General features: G+C 42.0%; 1 protein-coding gene across 1 annotated transcript in view; it reads left to right on the top strand.

The window, feature by feature from the left end:
- KIF13B (kinesin family member 13B) overlaps positions 1-17,818 on the top strand; it is a 118,523-nt gene that overhangs the window by 81,327 nt on the left and 19,378 nt on the right. The window contains exons 26-36 of the mRNA XM_062489600.1: positions 2,218-2,247; positions 2,770-2,869; positions 3,190-3,316; positions 4,577-4,632; positions 5,581-5,705; positions 6,826-7,002; positions 8,482-8,574; positions 9,788-9,940; positions 10,870-10,947; positions 11,440-11,493; positions 12,333-12,353. Coding sequence (XP_062345584.1) covers positions 2,218-2,247; positions 2,770-2,869; positions 3,190-3,316; positions 4,577-4,632; positions 5,581-5,705; positions 6,826-7,002; positions 8,482-8,574; positions 9,788-9,940; positions 10,870-10,947; positions 11,440-11,493; positions 12,333-12,353 — 1,014 coding nt within the window. The remainder of the gene's footprint in view (positions 1-2,217; positions 2,248-2,769; positions 2,870-3,189; positions 3,317-4,576; positions 4,633-5,580; positions 5,706-6,825; positions 7,003-8,481; positions 8,575-9,787; positions 9,941-10,869; positions 10,948-11,439; positions 11,494-12,332; positions 12,354-17,818) is intronic.

Raw genomic sequence — 17,818 nt, 5'->3', positions numbered from 1 at the left:
GCACTTTGACATTTTGCCCCCCAACAGATAAATGAGAATTCAGTGACTCCCTGGAGATGGCAAAGCCAAAATCTGGTGCAGCAGAACAAGTCCCTGAACTCATTTGATTTGCTGCCCTGCTTGAGACAAGGCCATCTAAATGGAAAAGTAGGAGATGTCCCATAATATTTACCCTATTGAGAGCATATGATTCAGTCCATGTCTGCTCCCCCTTTTTTCTTTTTTTTTTTTTTTTTTTGCTTATTCAGGATGACTTTTCCTTTGAGCTCTGAAGTACTTGGGGTTTCTGTTGTCTCTTAACTGGGGCAGTCCTTTCCCATTGTATGTCCAGGGTACAAAAAGGGGATTTTTTTCCACCTTTCCAGCAGCATCCTGGGCAGATTGTTCCTGTTATTCCCCATTATGCTCCTGCTGGCTCTCCCTTCTGCTTTTCCATTACATCAGCCCCTGATACCCACATTTCCTTCCTATAAAGCCAGGAAACTCCTGAATGGAGCAAGTTTCTCTCCTAGGACAGAATGATTGATTCTTGCAGTTTTTCCTTGACCCACAACCTACAAGTGCCTCTTTCAGCCTGTTTTGTCCTAGGGGAGCATCCTGTCTGCCTCACTTTATTTATTCCCCAGTGAATTCCTGATCCATCGACAAGTTCCAGACTTATCCCACAGAGCTGGCAATCCCCAAAATAGTACATTCTGTCAAGAAGAAAGACTTAAACCCAACTTGAGAGAGAGAAGCCAGTGAGTTGTACCTGACACTCATAACCCCCGTGGGAAAGGGTGTTAAAAATCAGATTTTATGAGACCTGTTGGTTACAATAGGCTTTGGACATCAACACCTAGATTTTTAATCCCCTTATTATCATTTCTCTTATCTCAGGTAAGTCAGGTATCTCTGGAATGTGAACGATTTTCTAAAGACCTTGAACTGAGGAAATGCTTCTTCTCTATGGCTTTTTAATTTTAGCTTAGCTAAGTTTTTGCTTTCATGATTATGGTAGAAAAGTAGGCTCTGGTGGCTCGTTATTGCTTAACTAGATAAGTAATAACTCCTTGAGGGCTGGAGCCTTCATTCCTTTTCCATTCCCTGTGAGGAGGGGCCATTGTGCTCTTTGCAAGTGGCTCTGCTTGGGATGAAGGTCGAGAATTAAAAGTTCTGTCTGCCATTGGAAAATAATGGGAATAAAAGGCTGAAGGTCTGCATTGTCCCTCCTGGTGTGACTGCTGTTCTAATTCCTTAATAATTATAGTAGATGTTTTTACTGTTCTTCTCCTTTGCAGCAAAGTTACCTCCAGTCATTTGTACACATCTCAGTTTTGGGGACAGTTCCTCATGACAGGAGAGACCCTGAGGGGCTGGAGCATGTCCAGGGAAGGGAACAGAGCTGGGGAAGGGTTTGGAGCACCAGGAATGGCTGAGGGAGCTGGGAAAGGGGCTCAGCCTGGAGAAAAGGAGGCTCAGGGGGGAACTATTCCTCTCTGGAATTCCTTGACAGGAGGGGACAGCCAGGTGGGATGGGGATTTCTCCAAGGGAACAGGGTCAAGATAAAAGGGAACAGCCTTAAATTATGCCAGGGCAGGTTCAGGTTGGATATTTAGAACAGTTCCTTCATGGAAAGGGTTGTCCAGCCATGGCACAGCTGGCCAGGGCAGTTGTGGAGTCCCCATCCCTGGAAATGTTCCAGAAACACATGGATGTGGCATTTGAGGTTCAGTGCTGGTGCTGCTGGTTGATGGTTGGATTCAATGATCTTAATAAAAGGCTTTTCCAACCTTAACAGTTCTGGGATTTTAGGATTCTTTACCAGACTTTGATTTTTCAGTACTTGCTGTAACAGGTCACACTTAAGTCTTACAGGTAAAACAGCATTTTTCTTTGCTGTCCATGATCAACAGATTTTAAGCTGTTTCTCCTGTTTCTTTCTTGTATTCCACTTTCTTTCAATTGTTACAACTTCTGGTAGTTACATTACTGTGAATTTTTCCATTATAATTATTGGATTGTTTTGGTTGGTGTTTAGATGAGATGACAGCAGCAAATCTTTGGGATATCTATGTGTTTTAATTCTGTGACCCTGCCATTGCTAAACTCAGACTTCTATTTTTATGTAAGACTGTTATTATTGCTTAAAATGGTTATACCTTTTGCATTCAGTGTGCTTCCTGCTATCAAAAAAACCCCTAAATAATGACATGGTTTTTTGTGTTTTGGCCTAGGAAGAAGAGGATGAAATGGACAGTTATCAGGTAAAAATTTAAAATTCTCTCCTACAAATGCAGAAGTTGTCATATTAAAGCATTTTGGAGGAGGAACTGAATGTTCTTAAGGATACTCAGGTGTTTGGGGTGTTTTTTAAAGGACATGAGCTCTTGAAAAAAAATTAAGGGCACGTTCGTAACAGTGGGATGGATTCCTGACATGAGGCTGCTAAACACTGAGGGGATTGGTGAGGACTGGGGTTTCCAGCTCCAATGCTTAGTGAGTTTTAGAGTATAAAATTGTATAAAATGAAGGTTTTCTTCACCTGGGTAGTACAGAAAAAAAAAAGCCCCAAAGAGTTGGCAAGCAAAATGCTTCAAATAAGATGTGGAAAGTTGAAGGGTTTGGATGTGTCTTCTCATCTTGTGCTTGGGTGTAGGATGAGCAGAAGGGTTGAGAAAATATGTAAACCACAATCAGGAAACCATGGCTTTCCTCGGGCGATATTTAATAAATTTAATTAAATTTATTTAATACTAATATTTAATATTTTTCCCCCCTCTTTTTAGGACAGGGACTTGGAGAGGCTCCGTCGGAAGTGGCTCTGTGCCTTAACAAAGCGTCAGGAGTACCTTGATCAGCAGCTGCAGAAACTCGTGGGGAAGCCTGGTAAGGAAAATGCTGTTAAAGGTAACGACAGTAAAAGGTTGAGAGATGTGCTCACACTTTTTATCATGATACATTGTCAAATTTAGAAGAGGTGTTCATGGAAAGCTGCATCTCTGGACTCAGCAGTAATTTGCTTTTTTGGGGGTGAAGTTAAAGCTGGAGAATCCTCTATGAATTAGTTTGTTGTTTTGGGGTGTTTCTTTGTGTGCTGGATTGTGAGCAGAGCAGGGTTTATTCTGTCACGGGTGCTCCAAAGTCACTGCCACGTGCCAGAGGCACTCAGAGCTGCTCTGCTCTCCTGACTCACATCCTGCTTGCAGATAAAACAGAGGACGACGCAGATCGGGAGGCTCAGCTTTTGGAGATGAGGCTGACCCTCACAGAAGAAAGGAATGCTGTGATGGTTCCTTCTGCTGGCAGTGGGATCCCTGGAGCTCCAGCAGAGTGGTAGGAACATTCATTCCCAGAGGAGGGATGTAAAAATGATCCACAGCCCATTCCTGGCTTTTGACTGCGGCCAATTTTTTTTCCTCTCCTCTGTCTGGCCTCTGTACCCTGCATGAGCAAAGTTGTTAAAATTAGGCCTCTTGCTTAAATTATTTTATCAGGTTGTGTCTCTGAAACCCAGAAATGCTGTTTGGTAAACGATGCTGTTATTGATCAGGGTGTAATTATAACCTTCTGAAAAAAGGAATCAATATTTATTACCACTGCACTCACCATTTAAAAAAATTAGCTAATATGTTAACTACCTAGTTCATTCACTTAAAAGGCTGCCCTCTCATCATAAAACTGCATCTCCAGGAGCATTTTGTTGCATTCCTGGTTTGAGAACAAACTGTTTAGTCAGCAAGTGTTCCATGTAATTTTCTGAACATTAAAAATAGTAGAGAGCACTAGACTGAGACTGGATCAGCTGTGAGCAACAACTGCAGATAAGGATTCAGGGTTGTGTCACCTCAAACTCATCTTCAGTTGCTTACAACTTCCTGAGTATCTTCTTTGAGCAAACCTCTAACAGTATTTATTGATGGAATTGAGTGTCATGGAGTTTTAAGCTGAGGTTTGTCAGAGCTTCTAAAGCCTAAAAAATACCAAGTTCTTGTTGGAAACACACCAACTTTCACATCGATGTAAACTTGCTCCAGGAAGAATCTGGTTTGCACCAGAGGAAGTGTTCAGTATGATTCAAGCACTTTATATATTACATGAGACTCCAGCCTGCTCTTGTTGACTATAAATTCATCAGTTTTGGCTCCTCAATATTTGTTTTGTATGAAAGAGTAGTAAATGTGTGGAGTGGCAGCGTCAGTGTTAATTTAAAAAATGTGAGACTGACTTTTCTGATTCCCCATTTTCCCTGCCATCACTAAAGTAGGGGGGGGTTGCATTTCGTGAATGTGTGTGTCAGAGTAAATAAACTTAATTTTGCTATTAGCATTTAAGAGAGAGAAAACACTTCAGAAAGCAGAGGTCAAAGAAGATAATGATTCTAAGAGGGCTGATATAAGAGAAATACTAATTTGTTTGAGTCTCTTGGAATCTGAAGCAGTAAATTAAAATAAAGAGGTTTGGCAAGGTTATCAATGGTCTGGCTAAAAATTGCAGACTGAATGCAATGTCCTGAGGCTTTGGATCATCAGGGACGTGTGCTGGGTAAATCTCTGTTACTTTAAATGCCACCATTGTCCCTGTCTTGTATTTTAGGACTCCTGTGTCTGGTATGGAAACTCATATTCCTGTTATATTCCTTGACTTGAATGGTAAGTGGTCCTTAAGATGGCAGAGTAATTTGAAAACAAACTTTGTCCAGCCAGTGTTGCTACAGAATTGAAGCAAGCTCTTAAAATTAACAAAAGCCTGGAATGGCCGGTGGATTAATTGGAGAAGTGCCCATTTTTCCTGAAACATACTGTTTAATGTTTCAAAATAAAATATATTGTGTATGGAAGGAACCATAGGTTTTAATGATCCCATGTCTCTGTGCATCCCAAAGCAAGATCCAGTTTGAACAATGTATTTGTCACATGCTCCTGCCAAAGATGGGAAGTTGGAACCAGGAAGGTGACAGCCCCAAAGCAATCCAGGGAGCAATCAGTTAAATAAATCCTTGATGGGATGTTTAAAAGAGGGTTAACATTTGGATGAGAAGTGTCAGGGGAGAAGGGGAGGTGACACTCAGCCTGTTGTGAGGAGACTTGGGCTGCAATCATCTGACACTGGTGGTTTGTCCACCTGGGACTGCACATCCATGGATCCAGTGGCTTCAGAGAGGAGCTGGTTAATAATTTTCGGGGAGGGACTCCAGCCAGGACAGGCTGAGCTGCTCAAAACCCAGATTAAGGGTTTCTTTAATCATGATCTAAAAGTACTGTGTTTTCTCCTGTTCAACTAGCAGCTTACTTCAACAGCACCACATCTTTAATGCTCAGTGCTGAAAATCCAGCTGTGGGCAAGGAAGGGGTGTTTGCCACAGGGGGAGATTCCTGCACATTTGAGTCTGTGTCCCTAAATCTTTGTGCACACTTTCTGTGTAAAAATGGGATTTTTTTTTTTTAGTGGAACAATGCAGCTTTGGTTTTGTAGGTGTAGTATAAGTAGCTAAGCTGTGGAGCTGGGGCTGAAAATGTGAATTCATGATTTGCTGATGTTTTTTAAAAAGGGTGACTGCTTTGTGTTTCCTCACCTTCCACATCCCCTCCTGTTTGCAGCTGATGACTTCAGTTCCCAGGATAACCTGGATGACCCAGAAGCAGGAGGTTGGGATGCTACTCTGGTGGCAGAGGAGGAGGAGGAATTCTTTGAGCTGCAGATTGTGAAGCATCACGACAGTGAGGTAAAGGAAGCTGCAGACCAGGGAATTTTAGTCTTGTAATTGTTCTTTTTTATATGTGCACATGTGAAAATAATACATCAAATATGTCATGGAAATGATATACAGCAGTTGTTTCTCCTGTGAGCAACTGTGTTTTCAAGGAATGTTCACAAGGAGTATAACCATGATTTGGAAAAGAGTAAAACTCGAGGATCTCCCTTCATCCAAATCCAGGCATTCCAAAAGCCTGAGATTCAGTTTGTGTTTAACAAAGCAAAACCCTTGAGCAAATCAGAGTGCAAAAGCCCCATCTGAAAAACCAAACAATCTTGATTGTTAACATTTTTACCTCTGCACTGTTATACTCATTATCCTCCATTTGGCCACATAACTCATAGTTTCACAACTTTACAAATGTTGGTTTATAATTTCTACTGTTAGGTTTAGAATCTCTGACATTTTTTTGTTCCTTAAAGCTTTGCTCCTTTCTCTGAAACTTCTTTGTTTCTCAGAGGAGCTTTATTCCTGGTAGTTCTCTTAGGGATCTTTTTTTTTGTCCTGATTTATATTTAGAGGGTGGAAATTTGGCTACCAGGTTTTGCTTATGGCTTGAAAATAAACCATTTAAATCTTCAGTAATACTTACATTTTAAGATTCAAGAAGAAAAATTCCAGCTTTTGCTGTATTGCTATAAAGGCTTCAGTGAAGTTATTTCTCAAATAGAGTCATGAGAACTTTTGTGGTGTGATGGAAGATTTCCACTGCAATCTCTGTTGCTCTCTGGTTTATCTTAATAAATTAGACCAAATGGTCCTGCACTTCTGCATATTTTATAATTTATTTGCAATGATCCTGGGTATTCAAAGATCTTTTTTTGAGAGGAAATGTTCCAGAGTTTGAGCAAGTTGGCATTTTTAATCCCAACATCTTCATTTGGCAAACTGATCTTGATTTTTAAATGGCCTCTTCTAAAGTGCAGGGAATTTTTCTTCCCAGGGAGCGAAACGGAGAAGCCGACTCTCAGAATTTATGTATTATGTATTTTTGCTAATTATGCTTAATTAATTACAGTTAATTATACACCTAATTATGCTTATTAGAGGATACATTCATTTCCCCCCCCCCCCCCACCTTTTGCAGGTGAAAGCAGAAGCCTCATGGGACTCCACGGTCCACGACTGCATCCAGCTCAGCAAGGGGACGGCGGCAGAGGAGAGGGTTTACCTGATTGTCAGAGCCACTGTCCAGCTCAGCCACCCTGCAGAGATGCAGCTGGTGCTGCGTAAGCGCATCTGTGTCAACGTTTATGGCAGACAGGTACAGATCCTGCAGCCCTTCCCACTCCCCAGGACCTGGATTCCCTCTTCTCTCCCCCCGTCTCAGCCTGGGTGGAAGCACCGGTGCAGCGAGGCTTTGAGCTGCCAAGTTGTTTTTGTGGTATCCCTTGTGTTGTGGATGATGACACGGCTCGTTTTTTAGGGCATCTATATATGAGAAATTAATTTTTCTCTTAGCCCCTAAGTGCTTTCTCCCTGGTAAAAGAAGAAGAGTTAATTTCTCGTGAGCTCGGAGTTTGTATTTTGCATAAAGGAACTTCTGTATTTCCCTAGCCCTGTATTAAGTTCACACATTGCTGCTAGCCATTTGTATTTACACCTCCAGGTATTTAGAAATCAACCAGGAGTAGTTGGAGGAGAGATCCCTTGTGTTAATTCACCAGAGTTAATCACTCTTGGTCCTTTATGTTTTCCAGCTGGTGCTCTTACTGTAATGTGTAGGTGAGAGCAGGGTGTTTGATAAATGGCAGGCAGTGAAGTTGTCATTCCATTTGCAGCATCATGCCCTGAAAATAATATAAATCCTGACAACGATGGGGGAGGAAGGAGTTTGTTCAGCACTGTCTGAGAATCCAGCCTCCCCTGGCAGTGATAATGACAAAGCAGAAAGCCTGGATTGTTATTCTGGTTGCACATCTGTAGTTAAAATCTGAAGCAAGAGCAAAGAGAAGAGGTGTGGTCACACCCAGAAGCCCTGTGGGCAACTCCCAGTGCTGGAAGTAGAACCCCAGTTCTTGCTGCTTCCATCAGGCAGAAGCTTTTTCTCAGCAAGGGGAGAACAGGGAATTTTTTGTCATATGGAATGGGAGACTGTACTGAACAGATCAATTGAACGTGCCAATAATCACAATTGGGTGAAGTCTTCATCAATTCTGTTTTCTACAGATTTAGTCAATGCTGTTTTTTACTTTCATTCGACACAGAATCTTTGGCTTTCTTGATGTTTTTCTGAAAACCCCCGTCAATAACCTTTCCTGGGAGTTTGTCTCAGCAGCATCTTTGAATGACTCATCTCTGCATTAATTCAACAGTCCAGTTCTTAACCCTGCAAGGCGCCAAGTCAGCATAAACAATGACCATGCCCCTTAAATCATTCTTCATAACGATCTCTTTGGTCAAGAATTTAATGTCTGTACTTGTCAATATTCAAGACAAGTCACCTAGGGCTCTGTCAGGAAAAAAAAAAAACACCTCTAAAAGCAGCTGATGCTTGGTGAAACAGTCACCTTGCAAGAAAGGGGGTGAATCCTTCTCTGTAGCCACAATAAGCAAGCAAATTCTTTTTTCCAAGTTGAAATCTTTGGCTCTTACATATTTGTCGGTTAGACTTTGGAGTTTGGGCTTCTTTCATTGTGAACTGTATTTATTTCAGCTGGAATCTGTTAATCCATGTTCTCCTCATGTTTAATTCAGCTGGAACCTGTTAATCCACATTTTCCTCGTGCTTCCTCCCCTACAGGGTTTTGCACAGAGTTTCCTCCGAAGAATGTCCCCCCGGAGTTCCATCCCTGGCTGTGGTGTCACTTTTGAGATAGTCTCCAACATTCCAGAGGTGAATAAGAAATCAGAGTTTCTCTAATTGGCCAAGAGCCTCTAATTTTGTGCTTTCCCCCATCACTTTGAGCATGCTGGCTCTTGCTGTTGCCAGCATAAACTGTGCTTTGTAAAAGATGGAGCCTATTCCTTTACACGCTGTGACTTAGCAGCAACCTCTGCCTTATCAGTGTCACTGTGTATTTTGTTGAGTGAGCATCTATTTGCTCAGGACCTTGAAGAGGCAGTTGGAAGAGAGAGGGGGTGAAAAAGAGGGAGGAAAAATGGGCAGGTGAAGTGCCTGCTGCAGGGAGCAGGAGAATCTGTCGAAAAAAAATAACAAAGTGCCTTTTTCTCAGTAATGTCTTTATGCATCTCCTGATTCCTGAGCATATTCCCAGATAGATGCTAATCCTTTCCTTCCAAAGAGATGCTCTATCAGAGCACTTGTGAAAACATTAACGCATGAAGAGCCAAAACTCTGATTGCTGCCTGGCTCTTTCATGTTCTGCTGAATTTTGCTGTCTGTGTTGAAATGCTTCTCAAGCAATGTTCTACTTTTTTTCTTCTTGCAACTCACTTGAAATTTTGTTTTCCTCTCAGGTTAGATAACTCCCCAAATGTGCTCGAGCACTGTTTAATTATGAAATATCTGAATGCAGCCCTTTTGCTAATTAATGGCACTGTCTTGCTGTGAGACTCTCAGAAAGAGCCCAAAAAGCCTCAAAACAATACCCACGTACAGCTTGAGATGTCTGTGACAGTGGCAGGAGCACCTGTGCAGGTTGCACGGCACAAGGTGTTTATTTGGATCAGACTCTTAGATTGGGTATTAGGAAGAAATTTACAGTAGATGGTTAGGAAGAAATTTAGAACAGATATCAGGAAAAAATTTAGAATAGAAAGTAGGAGGAAATCCTTTTCTCCAAGGGTGGTGAGGCAGTGATTGCCCAGAGAGGTTCTGGACTCCCCAGCCATGGAGGTGTCTAAGGCCAGGTTGGACAGGGCTTGGAGCAACCTGGGCTGGTGGAAAGTATTCCTGCCCATGGCAGGGGGTGGAATGGGATGAATTTTAGGGTCTCTTCCAACCCAGACTATTCCATGATTCTCATCTTCCCCCGAGCTTAAGAACGAACCGGTGCCGTGTGATTTAAAAATGCTTTTTCTCCGGGAGTGGTGTGGGAGATTCCGGGTTTATTTTAAAATGCTGCCCTCTCTTTTTGCCTCCCCAGGATGCTCAAGGAGCTGAGGAGCGGGAGGCACTGGCCAGGATGGCAGCAAACGTTGAAGATGCAGCTTCAGCTGACTCTGAAGCCTACATTGAGAAGTACCTGCGGAGCGTCCTGGCCGTGGAGAACATCCTCACCCTGGACCGGCTGCGCCAGGTCTGGCTGCAGGGCTGCAGCAGGGAGTGCCCTGAGAGCAGCGTGTGCAATCCAAACGTCCTGCTGAGTGCACACAAACTACCAAGCAACCCCCAAAACCATCCCAGTGCACACCTCAGCCTCCCAGAGTGCGCCTGTGGCAAAGATCCAGGGAAGCAGAGACGTCCTCTCTCAGCTCCAGCACGGATGGGGCTGGGAGTTCTGTGCTCAGGGCACAGTTCTGGGGTGCTTGGTTTGGCTTAAAGGCTGTTCATGCTCGTTCTCCTTCAGGAAAAAGGAGTTGTGTGGCCTTAACTTTTGCTTTCTGAAGCTTTAGCAGTAGTTTCTGCAGTTGCCAGTATAATTTTTGCCATTTTGCCCACATTCTGCTTTGAATTCACCAAAGCTGTCCTGCCAATAAAGAGAAGACATTGATTGGGTTAATTTTAACTACTATAACTTGATCTGTTTACCAGGAAAAATACAGGAGGGAAAAGCATTTATTGAAAATTGTTCTCCTGGATATAAATTATGCAAGCACAAAGAGAAAAGTTACGCAAAACAAGCTGGAGCTTGTGCTTGCCCACTATAAATTCACGGGGAAGTGTGATGCACTTTAAATACTGAAAGCAAGTTTCCTGTCATTTATAATTAGTTTAAAGGATTAAAATAGGAGCTCAGCTAGGAAAGAGAGACTTAGTTCTTTGCATCTTTGTCATCTCCTAGAATCAAGACTAGCTGCAAAATCCTACACGTGCCAATCAGCAAAATACCAGATGTTAAAATTTATCCATTCATAATTTTTAGCCATGTAAACTTTGCACACAGCAGCCTGTGCCACAAGGCAGCTTAGAAACATCTTGTATAGACAAAGCTATCCTGAGACAAACACAGCTTTAATTCTTGCCAAATACATTTATTTTCTTTGTTTTGCTCTCTGTGACTGCCAGGAAGTTGCTGTAAAGGAGCAGCTGATGGGGAAAGGAAAGCTGTACCGTAGGAGCCTGAGCTCCCCCAACGTGAATCGGGTGAGTTTTCCCTGCTGCCACCTCCAGCAGCTCCACTCTGCATTCTCTGGTCCTGGAGTCATAGAATAGAGCAATGAATTTCCTCCTTTTTGACCCCTCCGTTCCTTTTTTTTTTTTTTTTTTCTGAATACTGGAGATTTTTCATTTCCTTTCCAAGCTGAAGAGGTTTTCTTTTTTCTCTTTTTCTTTAGAAGATTTGAAAACATGTATATGCTGAACTTAAGCTTTGTACCAGTGTTGTGCATAAGAAAAATGAGACTTCTGCTGCCCAAAATTTGGAAAGGAATAATTTGATTGTGCTGGTAATCAAACCACTGTCAAATTCTGGCTCCTCCAGGTCAAGAATTAAATTCTCACCTTTGGTTTTTTTGGATTTTGATTCTGCTTTAACTACAAAACTGTTTCTTTTCAGCCTTTCCAGTCAAGAGGCATAGTTATGAATTTTTTAAAGTTCTTGTTAAGAAATAATTCTGCTTCTTTTAACTCTTCCAGCTTTCTGCAAGCCGCCAGGATTTAGCCCCCCCTTACAACCTGAGCAGTAACAGGGTGAGTATCTGCAGATCTCCTGGGGAAACTGAGAAAAAAAAAGGAAATTACTCTACCAGTGATTAGGAGCATAAATGGGAAATATCTTTGCATAATGGGCCACTCCATGTGCTCCTGGGTTCTTGGGTTGGAAATAGGTTTGGATGTGCTGCTCTGGACCTCTCTGGGGAAGTTCCCAGGTCTTGTCCCAGCCCCTGTGGGATGCTCAGGAGCATTGTCCAGCTTAAGAGCTCTTCCAGAGCTTTCACCTGGGAGGAAGGCAAAATTCTGAGAGAAAGGAAGAGATCTGGGTCTGTATGTCAGTTCAAGTCCACCTCTGGAAAGAGGAAAGGCTCTGAAGAAGGTCCCTGACCTCCCAGTGGTCCTAAACTTGTGGTGGGTGATAATTCAGCCCATTTGACTTCTTAAAAAGACCAGTATAGACCCAAAGCATTTCTTTAAAAGGTGAAAAATCAATTTTAAGCTTATTTTCCAAATCCTAGATCAACTGAAGGATCTCCTCCTGATAGATATTCTGCCCAACAAGCATGGAGTCATTTTGAGGGGGAGAATCTGATGGTGACAAGGCATTTTAATGCATAATGCAGTTGCACAGAATAATAGAATTTTGATGTAGTGCTCCAGCACTGGTTGCTAAATCTGCTACATCTGTTCTATGGAGAGAATGCTAAAATATGTGCAGGTGATAAAGTGTTTGTAGCAAGTTCTGTTTGGAGAGAACTCTGGGGTGTTTCAGTATTGTCAGGTTTTTAAAGCAAAAATTAAAGATTAGGATTCTCAGTAATTTCTGTTTTTCTCCTCCCTTTCCCCTCAATGATTTCTCTCATTGCATGTTTCAGAGTCCAAAGGTGCCAGCAGAGGTAATGCATTAGGTCCACCTAATGAGTGGGATAATAATTTTATCTCACTATAAAGTTGATTTTGCTCACTCACACGCTTTTATTTCCTGCTTTGAAGATGCTGCTGGTGGTGCCTCATTTGCATAGCACAGTGCAAACGAGTTTTTCCATTGAAATCCTGTCATTAATGCAGCGTGAACGGGTACAAAGCAGAGAACTTTCTCCTTGGGTGCATCTGATGGGTTCTTACAGAGCTGGAGCTGTTTAGTGCCATTTCTCACCGATTTTTGGACAGGTTGAAGTCATCTCAGAAATAACCCCCCCTCAGCTGAAAAAAAAAAATAGACATGAAAACAAGCAAATATCTAAATACCTGCCAGTGAATATTAGCCTGGAGTTGAGACTGTCTCTCAAATCTTGCTCAGGCTCTATGGCTCTTATAGTTCGGTGTGAACAACTCTTGATTTCTGTAAAAAACAACTTCAGAATAACTGGGCCAATGGAAAACACGCTTTTCCTTAGTTTTGTGTTAGTGCTGTCAGAGGATTGACCCCTTTTCCCAAGCTTTGGTTAACTGGAATTACTGGCAGTGGTTTGCATGAGGTTTTGCAGCTCTTGGCTGTGGCTGTAGCTGCTGGCAGAGAACTCTGTGCTGCAGGAATGTGGAGCTGAAGTGGTGGAGCTGCTTCCCTTGCTTGCAGTGAGCTTCAATCCAAGGCACTTGTTCCTCAGGACATGGAGGTGCAACCTCCCCAGCTGGGAATTCCTTGTTTTGAATGGATCTCTGGTTCTGGGCCACCTTGGGCTGGGCTTGGCACAGCCTGGCTTAGTGGGAGTGTCCCTGGAATTTAGGTGATCTTGCAGCCCTCCCAACCCACACTATTCTGTCATGCAATGATCCAGTTTCAATAGGAAAGTGAGCAAAAGCTTTTGGAATACCAGTGAAATATTTAACAAATCCTTAAATGTCCCTGTAGCACATGGACATCCCAAAGTTCACTGGTGAGATCAGCCCTGTCCATTTTAGCATGAAGCACCTGAGAACAGCTTGACAGGCAGAGTTTTGGTTGAGCTGGATTCCTTTGTCCCTTGGTGAGAGATTTGCTGGCAAAGAAGTCTTCTCCAGCAGTCATGGACTGTTACTTTATTGTTATTTTACCAGGAATTGGATGTTGTTTATTATAATAAGCCAATCCCAAAGAAATGATTTAATGTATCACAGGAAGTAGCAGTCACAGGACAGTAACAGCACCCAAAGTGGGTGCAGAATATTTGTGGAAGCCTTTGGCACATTCCAGAATATTCCTCTCCTTAACTTTTATTCCATTACTTTATTTCTCTCTCCAGTTGTTATTCCTTGCATCCCTGCTACCTTTACCCTGGATTTTTAGCTTTGTGGAAAGAGCTCCTGAGTCTCATTCCTCTATGTCAAGCACCATCTGTGCTGGTAAAGTTTGGAATGTGGATGCTGCTCCATTCTCCAGGGCTCATTTCCCTAGTTTTTTTTTGTGGTTTTTTTTTTTTTTTTTTTTTGGTTGTTGTTTTTTGTTTTTGTTGTTGTTGGGGTTTTTTTTGTTTCTTTGGTTGTTTTTTGTTTGTTTTCTTTTAAAAGGAATATTAATTAAACATAAGTATTATATGAGATGATGAGTTGAAATAAGAATTAAAGATGGTGTCAATGCAACTACGACAGCATCAGCTCAGAATTTTAAGAGTTAGGGCATGGATTCATCTTGCAGACTTTGGTAGTGAAAACATGGATGGTTAGTCACATCCTCCTGAAGAGCTGGAAAAGTCCTTCTCCAGGACTGGAGCAGAGGTGTGGGATTGGCACATCTGGGAGAAAAACACCTTAAAGAATATCCCAGTGTGCTGACAGCACTGAGAGAGTGACTCTCACACTGAGCTGTGCATTCCTGGGAAATATTTTAAGTCACCACTGGGAATTTTTAATTTCTGAGTTTACTTCAGAAGAGTTTTATGGACTTTCATCTTGTCAGCAGGGCTGCACGTGGCCTCACCTCTAGGTTCTGTCTGCTTGCTTAAACAAGAAAAAGTAAAATTTTACTCCTGTTACCACTGCAGATGTGATTAGGGGAGAGCGAAGATAAGTTTGATTTCTCCTTGCACATCAGGTGATGCAGGGTTATTGAGTGTCTTAGTCTTGATATCAGATACAGGGGGTGAATTTTCATGTTCAAAGGGGGCTTTTGTTGGAAATTTAATTCAGTTGGACCCTGAATTTAAAAATTGAGTTGACTAAACTGGATGTGGCACAATGAATGGAAGGCACCTCGGAGGTGTTACACAGATCAGACTGAATCACATATTGATGAAATATATCATGAGTTGCTCTTAAAACACCTCTGACAAGAAACATTTTGTCTTGGACAGTTGTCCTCCCTTTCCCATAGGCCCAGTATTTGTAGCTCAAAATCCAAGTAAGAGAAGATGGTGCCATTCAACCTTCAGGTTTTTCTGGGCACCAGAGTTTTTTTTCAGCAAATTGATACTGTGGAGATTGAACTTGAATAATCCTGCTGTTCATGAGAACAAGTGCCTTCTGTCCCAGCTGTGTGTCCCAGCTGTTTGTTTGTATTCCAGTGCGCCATGGTCACCTTTTCTTAACTGCTGAAATAATAAAACACAAGAACTATTCATTTCTCTTACCCAGTGGCTGCATTTTAATGGTCTATCAACTTCAAGGAAAGATTTGTCAGGTAAAACCTCCTGATGACTTAGGTAGTGGTCATCCCTACCTGCCCTAAAGGTTTTGTGCATGAAATAAATTCCCTGGGGTTTTTCATGGATGATGTGTGAAAGAAGGGAAGGCAGAGGAGAAGAAGGAGAAGGTGTTATAAAAATAAACCATTTTATAAACAGCTCTGCATTAAAACACATTAAGGGATGTGCATTCTTCTGGTGGCTACTTTGATTTGTCAAATTAAATCACTTGACCTCTGTTTGGTCACTTGGCAGAGAGCAAATATATTCATGAAAAGATGACTCCTCTGGGCAAATGATTTATAAGCTTCCTCTCTTTCTCTCACCACCCTTCTTGAGAGAGAAAAAATTCACAGCACTCAAATAATAATAATAATAATAATAATTATAATAATAGACTTAAAATTCGTAGTGGTGCAGTTGGTGAATGCACATTGGGAGAGTGCTGGATGACATTCAGATGGGAAACTTGGGAACTTCATCAAGTTAATAGAGTTAATAGTTATTTTTATTTTAGTGAGATTGGCATGGGTTATCTTTAAATCCATCTTAGTGAAGTAACTCATGAATTAACCCTTTCTCTCTGCACAGTAGTTGACACTCCCAGTTGTCACCAGTATTTTCTTTTCCAAATGTTTCTTCACCCATTGCCCTGATTAACCTAATTTTCATGGTTTGTTGTCATCTCAGAGTTGAGGGTCACAAATCTGACCTTCAGGCTAAAACCATGATCTCTGCACTCTGTCCAAAGCAAGTGTCATTCAGAAACCCAACACGCCTTAAATAAAAAGCCACACAAATGTTTTTCTCATTCCTGCTCTGAGGACCTTCACTTCATTTAGCCTGGCAAAACACTTAAAATTATTTGGAAAATTTAGCATCCATAGTATCAAGGCTGAAGCAAAATTTCTGAAAGATGCTAAGAAGAAAGCCTTTTCCTACAGAAGAAGTCACCAGATGCTCTGTCATTCTTTCTGTGTAGGATGAATATTCTGAAAGTGTTCTGCTGCTTCTTACCTACTCCATTTTTTTCAGCATTCCCCAAACGGGGCTAGAAAGTCAAGATATTTGCCTGAAATAATTTTTCTCTTGGAACAGTCAGTGAAGGGCACTTCTGACTCAACAGATCATGACTCAGAAAATTTAGTTGCTCTTTACCTGCACGGAGTCCCTGTTCTAGTAAGCTGCAATACTCAGAATTTGTAATATCCTTTCTGTTTCTTCTTTTTCTGTGGTCTCCAGAAGCACTTGGGCTTGGCTGGAGATGTATCATCTTGATCCATTTGTCTTTAAGTGGATCACTATCTCAAGATCCAAAAGGATCACTAATCAGGCTTTATATTCCCCACAAATGAAGCTTTCAGATGGTCTTCACTTTTCTGTAGCTCTTTTTCCCAATGCAGTGCCAACATCTACCAGGCTGATGGCAGACTAGGCCAGGAGACAGCAAAACCAGTATTTCAAGATTATTCTGAGTCTTATGCTGTTTAGTTTGAGTCTTCTATTATTCTGTTTTTTTTCTGATCTCTGCATGATAAGGCCAACTGAGAGAAATCTGCACTAATAGAAACACAAAAGCAAAAAAAAAAAAGAAAATAGAGAGAGTTTGGGGATGAGGAATAGGAAAGATGGTTTCATGGAAACATTTGGTGGAATTTTCCAGCCTCAGGTGTGACCCTTGGATGTGTGTAAGACATCAATGAGCTGCAGGTCAAAGGTAATGCTGGAGTTGGAGGTTTAGGACATGGGCAGAGCAGAAAGTTTTCGAGAAGGGCTTAAACACCAAAGTCCTCAAAAATAAACAAACCCCTGCTGCTCCCAGCCTGGCCTCCATCAGCTTGACTTTCAGGATGCCTCAGTGACCTCAGATATCCATCAGTTATCCCAAATTTATCTTCCCAGCTGGAGCACAGTCTGTACCTGGAGCAGGAGGGCTGAGGACACATCCTGCTCTGCCCAAGTGAGGTTACTTGCTATTCAAAGCAGGAGAGCTTCCCTGGGACTGACTTATAGATCCAAGTGGAAATGATTCTTGCCCTGGGCTGCTCACTGTGACCTTCAGCCCATTGGAGAAATCTATTCCTCCTATCCTGGCTTATTTATTATTTGTGAAACATTCATGACTTCAAGTTCCGGTTAAGATTAGTTTGGCTACCTGTCATTTTTATGTTCAAGGTCAGATTAAATCCTTTCCTCCAACATTGGGGAGCTTGTTGAAAAAGCACAGTTTCCCCCTCTTCCTCCAGGAAAAAATACATGAAATTTAAGGTCTGGGATACAGCAGGTCCTTCCATCCCTTGTAACTCCTGCACCATTTTACAGTGAAAGTATTTCTCTTCCTGTTACATCTTTTAAAACACAAGCAAAAGTCAGGTGTACAATAAAATCCAGATTTTTCACCAGCCGTAGCAAAACTCTTTACAAAAAAAAATAGGATTAGACTTCAGTTTTTATCAGTTTGGCTGCACCATCCTGTCCTTGCAACCTCTGGTTGTGGAAAGTTGAAGCTTTGCAAGCTCGTCTTGAGGGCATTTTGTCACCTGAACAGGACAACACTTTCCTACAGGACCCTGACACTGGACTGTTTTGACCCATGGACTCATAAATGGGTATTGAGTTGCCTTCAGGTCTCCTGTAAATTAGGTAAATGAGAAGGAACTGTTCTGGCAGTTCTTTTGCATGTGTGCCTCCCTCAGATGTTTTTGGGACAACCCGATGGAATTGTGGTTTCCCTTCCAGCTCTGCACGCTCAGTTTGGTGAA

The sequence above is a fragment of the Cinclus cinclus genome, chromosome 3, assembly GCF_963662255.1.
Source record: "Cinclus cinclus chromosome 3, bCinCin1.1, whole genome shotgun sequence".
In the NCBI taxonomy this organism is placed as follows: domain Eukaryota; kingdom Metazoa; phylum Chordata; class Aves; order Passeriformes; family Cinclidae; genus Cinclus; species Cinclus cinclus.
Note: the sequence above shows the minus strand (reverse complement) of the source record. Positions and strands in the feature narration are given on the sequence as shown.